The sequence below is a fragment of the Halyomorpha halys genome, unplaced genomic scaffold, assembly GCF_000696795.3.
Source record: "Halyomorpha halys isolate HHAL.00 unplaced genomic scaffold, Hhal_1.1 Scaffold1242.1, whole genome shotgun sequence".
Classification (NCBI taxonomy): domain Eukaryota; kingdom Metazoa; phylum Arthropoda; class Insecta; order Hemiptera; family Pentatomidae; genus Halyomorpha; species Halyomorpha halys.
This window is the reverse complement of record NW_027111800.1, coordinates 125,144-132,196: the sequence shown is the minus strand read 5'-3', so window position 1 is coordinate 132,196 and position 7,053 is coordinate 125,144. Positions and strand designations below refer to the sequence as shown.

General features: G+C 40.7%; 1 protein-coding gene across 1 annotated transcript in view; it reads right to left on the bottom strand.

The window, feature by feature from the left end:
- Positions 1-2,359, bottom strand: part of LOC106688955 (uncharacterized) — a 9,685-nt gene extending 7,326 nt beyond the window's left edge. The window contains exons 1-3 of the mRNA XM_067049784.1: positions 2,264-2,359; positions 1,356-1,453; positions 584-641 (exon numbers count right to left, since the gene is read on the bottom strand). Of these exons, the coding sequence (XP_066905885.1) occupies positions 584-641; positions 1,356-1,453; positions 2,264-2,284 (177 nt within the window). The 5' untranslated portion in view covers positions 2,285-2,359. The remainder of the gene's footprint in view (positions 1-583; positions 642-1,355; positions 1,454-2,263) is intronic.
- Positions 2,360-7,053: the final 4,694 nt, after the last annotated feature.

Below are 7,053 nucleotides of genomic sequence, written 5' to 3'. Positions count from 1 at the left end.
TATATATATATAGTTGACCGTAAAAATTTAAATATAAGAAGATGGTCAGGGGTGCGGTCAAAAAAAGAACAAATAGCTTAGAACTATTTTAATGTCCGACGTTTCGCTCCACTTTGCAGGGCTTCATCAGGGCTGTTCAAAGCGAAAGCGAAAGGTTGAGGCTGTTCAACCTTTCGCTTTGAACAGCCCTGCAAAGTGGGGCGAAACGTCGGACATTAAAATAGTTGTATAGTACTAATGTATTTGTGTAATATACTAATGTATGTAGTACTAAACAATTTGTTCTTTTTTTGACCGCAACCTTGACAATATTTAATGTGAAATTAAATTGAATAGTTAATTGATTTTTCGAAGTAATTCTCGAAGAATACCATCGTGGTAATTATTATATCAATCAAGTTGGAAAAGAACTTGTTAATCCAATTTATATGCCCATAAATGTGCTTATTATGCGTGTATGCACAAGAAGCAATAAAGATACTATAGAAAGACCTTTACAAGATAAATTTTAAATAATTTTCGAAATTTACTCATTTATTTATAGAAATTTACTCTACAAAATGTTCAGATAAAATTAATTTACCTCTTCAATAGCAATATCAATTGTGGTTTCCGTTGTCTCTAATCCCTTCACGATTCCTCTGAAATAGAACAAAGAAATGTTTGAGATTGGTAAATAATGGAGTATTTCATGCTTCTGCTGGTCCAGATCTCAAATCTTAATTATTATTGTGTTAATGTTAAATTATATTGTATAGTATTTCAATTTTATGAAATAAAGCAGATTACTACCACGTAGTCGTTTGATAGATCATTTTAATTAGAAAAGTACTTTCAAATAGCTACAAAGAAAAAAGAAATTTTAACTAATTAGAAAGAAGGATATTTAGTCTTGTTCTATCTAAGTCTAGGTAAAATTAATTAACCCTTTCAATAATTCTCCGCAGCTCATCTCTGACATCATTCAGGTTGTATTTCTCCCTTCGATGCCACTGAAATAGAATGCATTATTGTACATCTAAAATAAATGTATCATTACATAGAGAAAAAAAGTTAATTGAAAATAAATTACTGATGTACGGAAATCTTTTAGATTCATAAATAATGGAACAATATATAGACGAGATCTCAAATTTTGATTATTGATGAGTAAATATAAATGAATATTTTTTAGATGTTTGATTTTATAAAATTCATCTAGAGGACTATCAGGTTTCGAATAATAAATCATTAATATTGCAAAAGTTCTTGTTAAACTAATTTCTTAGAAAATAAGAAGTAATGAAGATAATACAAAGAAAATACGCTTCCAAGGAAATATTGCCTAATTAGGAACCAACACTATTTATTGTTACCCTATAATATTTGAAAAAATATTTCTTTCAATAATTCTTCGCAGGGCATCTATAACATCATTGTTGAATCTGTTGTATCCATTCTCCCTTTCATGCCACTGAAATAGAATGCATTATTATAGATCTAAAAATAAAAAGTAAAATTACAATGAGAGAAAAAGTTAATTTAAAATAAATCTCTTATGTATTACTGAAATCTTAAAGTTAGATATATAATGAAAATATATATGGCTCTGGTGGTCCAGATCTTAGATCTTTATTATTGGTGTGTCAATTTAAATGTATATTTTTTAGTTGCTTGATTTTATAAAATACATATAGAGGACTGCCAGCTTATCGATTAATAAATCATTCCAATTGGAATTAGTTGATATAATAATGTCTTAACAAATAAGAAGTAATGAAGATACAACTAAGGAAAGACCCTTACAAGGGAAATTTTGACTAATTAGAAAAACGATATTTATTCTTCCACTATAATATTTGATAAAACTAAAGTACCCCTTCAATAATTGTTCGCTGGTCATCCATGTCATCATTGTAGTTTTCGTTGTATCCATTCTCCCTAACACGCCACTGAATTCTATTTCAGCATTATTATACAAAAATAAAAGTATAATTATAATTTACAACATGATGCATTACTACTACAAATCTTGATAATTTATTCGTTTATAGAACGTTATATTATTTAGTTGTTAGATTTTATTAAATACATATAGAAGACTACCATAGTCTCCATTAATACATCACTTGATTTGGAAAAGTACTTGCCGAACTTTTGTAAGCACATACGATGTAGTTGAGGAACTACTAAGGAAAGAATCTTACTACTAGTATTAATTTTAACTACTTAAAATAAAACGAAATTTATTCTTGCTCTATTATATCTGATAAAACTAATTTACCTCTCCAAGAATATTTAGCATTTCATCAATGAAACCCGGGTTGTCTTCATCATCTTCACTGTCTTCATAATACCTCTAAAATAGAATACATAAGTGTTTGAGGCTGATAAATAATGCAATAATTTATGGTTCTACAGTTCCTGATCTCAAATCATGATTATTGATCCGTTCACGGTAAATTATATTGTTTGTTTTTCGATGTCATAATCTTCAGATCTTGAAGAATACCAGGTTTTTCATTAATATATAACACGAACTGGGACAATATTTACTTAAGTCATATCTAAGAACATAAAATGTATTGAAGATACTATTAACGAAAGAACCTTACTACTTGTACTAATTTTAACTACTTACAACTGAAAGAAATTTATTGTTGTTCTATAATATCTCGTAAAACTGATTTACCCCTCCAACAACACTTTATATACACTAGACACCATCTGGACCCCCTAGCCATGGTATGCTAGATATGAACATCATAATTAATGATTGGAGTTCCTTTCCAACGGTATCGTGTTCACCAATTTACTATGCTATTATATATGAGGTGGCATGCAGGGATTATTAATTATAAAGTAAAGTCCTCGTTACATGTTTTATATTGACAATTAATATATACATTATCAAGAATACTAATATGAGAGAGCATGGTGGACTTGTATCCTTATACTTTAATTATAAGATAATGAATTGAGAAGTACCAATTGGGATCTTTGATATTTATACTGACTCTAAGTTATTAATTCTACTACTGCCATTCTAATTACATCAGAAAAGATCTTACTTGTTTCGGTACATCGGTCGGCTCGGCGGTTATCGCGGAAGAGCGTTCATGTTCGCCTCCCGGCTGCCGCTGATCTTCCAGACTGTCTTCCTCCTCTCTCAGACCTCCTCAAACTGTCTCCCTCAAAACTGTCTTCAATTCCGGACTCCCTCAAACTGTTCTCAACTCCAGACTCTCTCAAACTGTCCTCAACTCCGGACTCCCTCAAACTGTCTTCCACTCCGGACTCCCTCAAACTGTCTTCAACTCCTGACTCCCTCAAACCGTCTCCAATTCTTTTTTTTTTCGTACCCTCCTAAAATTTAAATTTGTTTCATATGTGTACATATGGTGAGGTGAGCCATATGTACAGCTGGCTTTAGTGAAACCTTTGATTGCCTTTAAGCATTATAAGGTAGATGAACGTCTAAATTAATCATGTCATGATCGGTTTACGTGAGTAGATTATTGGAGCGGGGAGGGACCGTTCCGCTGGTGGTCTGATGAAAAAATTTAGACTTCAGACTTTAAGAGTCTGAAGCCCTTCCCTCGTCGAGGACGTCGACTAAGGGAACAGTGCTCTGCCACCTCCCGGGTCTTGGTGGAGGGGCGATTTCTCTAAAAAGTATGTTACAGCAGGCCTTCAACCCGGCAAAGGATTTTATGTGTCGTCGGCCTATAAACTCCGGCAGAGAGGGGAGTTGGAGCTCTTCTAGGATAATACTGTTCTTGGCCCTCTGGAGCGTGGTTCCCCGGACTATCTTACGGAGTATAGATCCTTGGAAGCCCTGTAATCGTGTGAGTGTTGTCTTGAAGAGGTGTCTCTTGAGTGGGGCACCGTGGAGCAATGTGGGTCTTATCACTGATTTGAAAAATTTAGAGTTTCAGGCGTAACGAGAGTTGAGGAGATTTGAGCAAGTGGTGCGGCCTATAGGATTTGAGGCGGGCTATCTTGTTGAGTCTCTCCTTGGCGTGATGAGAGGAAGTGAGATGACAGTCAAGTGTCACGCCAAGGTAGAGGATGGAGTTAGAGATTTTCCGGCCCTGTTGGTCAACTACAAATCTCTGGGGCAGGCTAAACTTTTTACCTTTCTGAAAAGACATAACTATTGCGTCTGTCTTAGCCGGGTTCACCCTTATGCCATCTTTCTTCAGGGCGTCCACTATGGTGGCAGAAGCTTCCTGGGCAAGGGCGAGTGCCCGTTTAGGGCTGGCGCTGGAGGCGTAGACCCCTATGTCATCAGCGTAGGCTGCAACCACTGCTTCCTTATGTTGTAAAGACACAATCGGCGCCGTGAAGATTACAAACAGCAACGGTCCCAGAACTAAGCCCTGAGGTACTTCGCACGTGGTGGGGGCTGGAGGAGAGAGGTACCACGAACGATCTGCCAGTAAGGTAACTTCTTAGCAGTCGGCAGAGGGTGGCAGGAAATCTGAATTTCTCCAGCCTATGGAGCAGGAGCGGGTGTGAGACACTCTCAAATGCCTGACTGCAGTCCGGGGAAATGAAGGTCGTTGCTCGATTTTTCCTCATCTGCTCGATGGTGAACGCCTGGAGCTTTGCGAGATGATGATCACAGGAGACACCCCGCAGAAAGCCAGTCTGTTCTGGTGGTATGATGGTCTCAGCTAAGCAATGGTCCATGAGATGTTGGTGGACGAGTCTCTAAAAGATTTTGCTCATGTGTGGGAGGAGGCTGATTGGGCGATAATGCTCCGGTAGGTCCCCCTTTCTTCCCCGGCTTAAGAAGTGGCACCACTATTGCTTGCTTCCAGGCCGTGGGGAAGTATGATAGGCGCAGGCAGGAGTTATAGATGTTCAGGAGAAAAGCCTTACCTTTCGTTGGGAGCATCTTCATCAGTACGTAAGGGATTCCATCACTGCCTGACGCTTTATTACCTTTGGTGCGGCGTAGAGCCGATTCCAGCTGACGATAGGTGGTGAAGATTACCGCATCGTTGGGACTCAGTGGACTGCCAGGTTTTGGTGTGGGAGCATTGATCGTCCGCTCAGCATCCCGAGCAGCGTAGCTGGAGGCCAAAAAATCTTCCTGTTCGTTGGGTCTCATGGGATTGCCACCTTTGGTTAGGTGAACCATTCTCCCTTTGGTCACGTGAGTTCGAACCAGCTTCCAGAATTTCCGGTGGTCGTCATGAGTTCTTCTAAGCTGTTCATGCCAGAGAGAGGTCTTCCAGGCACTCATGAGATTCAGTATCTGGCGGGTCATTGCATTAATGGCCGACTTTAATCTGCAATCATGGGTCCTTACGTAGATGTTGCGGAGGTTGTTGCGCTGATCAATGAGGGCAATAATATGCTTCGGAGGCTTCCTGATATAATTGGGAAGAGGTGAGAACTTCGGGATGATCATGTCTGCTGCATCCTGGATGGTCGATGTGAGAAGCTCCACTGCCTCGTCCACCTCATCTGGCGTACGACATGGAGCTATCAAAGGTATCATCACTTCATCGCATGACCTATATCCTGTCCAGTCCGCTTTTTGAAAGAGGTATTTACTCGCTGGAGGTCTTGCAGGAGTGCCTTCAAATGTGTAAGTCACGGACCTGTGATCTGATAACGGAGTGGATTGCAATCCGTGACTATATGGGCGTATCTGGTCAGGAGTAGGTCAATCGTTGAAGTCCATGTAGAGCGGGTCCTACCATGTCGGAATGTATGAACCCCTGGGTGAAAAAGGGCAAGCCTGGTCTTAGAGATGTATGTGCCCAGTGGATTGCTACTGCTACATAACCAAGCGGTGTGCTGGGCGTTGAGGTACCCAAGTACAACATATCGACTCGTCGCTTGGGCATATTGCAACAACAGTTTGATGGAGGTGAGCACAGCCCGCGGTCGTCTATAAATACAGCTAAATGTGTAGCAGTGTTTCAGACGCACGTCTACCGTGACTATGTGTGTTCCGGTAGTAGGTTCCACTGGGTTAGGAATAATCCTCGACGGGATATCCTTTCTGACCAGGATCAAGACACCTTCATGGGCTCCGGGTGAACAATCCTCTCGGTATGTGGTATACCCATGAAAATATATCCAGGACGAGGCAGAGAGCATCGTGTCCGTCAGAGCCACCACAGCTGGTCTATGTTCCTATAGAAGAATCTCAATCTCAGCCTGTTTTGATGAGAGGCCTCTGATATTATAATTCACAACAAGGTGATTAGGCATGTTGACCGTCCATTATTCTTCCCATCATGTCAATAAGCCTGGTTACCATACTCAGCATCTGGTCCATGCGTGAGCACAGTTGTTCGATTGCATTGTTGGTGGGAGATGTGGCAATCATCGAGGCAGGCTGAGGCTGTGGTGGGCGTTCCTGATGTGATGTCGTGGGTGGGGATCCTCCCATTAATTCTGAGTAGGATAACCCATTTCTTAGCAGTTTACTGGGCATCCTGAGTGGCGCAGGTGTGATTACTGGTACTTGTTGAGCCTGTTCCCTCATGTCCCGGCTTTTCTTGAGGAGCTCCTGTCGAATGGGACACTCTTTGGAAGTGGCTGTGTAGCTAACCTTGCCATCACACAATGCGCATTGAGGTGGTCCCCTCGCTGAGCACTCGTTGAGCAAGTGAGGGCCCCCACACTGTGGGCATACACTCGGCCTGCCGCAGTAAGCCATGGTGTGACCATACCGGAGATACTTTCTACACTGCGCAGGGCATCCATCATCTTTGAAAATGCTAACCCTGTAGCGCACATAATCGATGACTGGGATCGATTGGAAGGTGGTGAGGTTGACCGTGTGGTCAGTTATAACTTGTATAAGGTCAGTATTATACCTAAGTCCATCTTCATGGATCCTGGTGAGCCGGCGGGCCATTTTGAAACCTGGAAGTTGGCGGCGTAGTTTTTCAATAATGTCCTCAATGGGATGATCTACTTCAAATCCACAGAGGATAAATTTTCTGGACCGCTTCGTCCCCCGGGGTGCAAAGGTGTGATACTGCACCTCCTTGTGAAGGTTCAGTAGTTCTATAGTGGCTTTGTGGTCAGTGGCTGTCTGTAAGT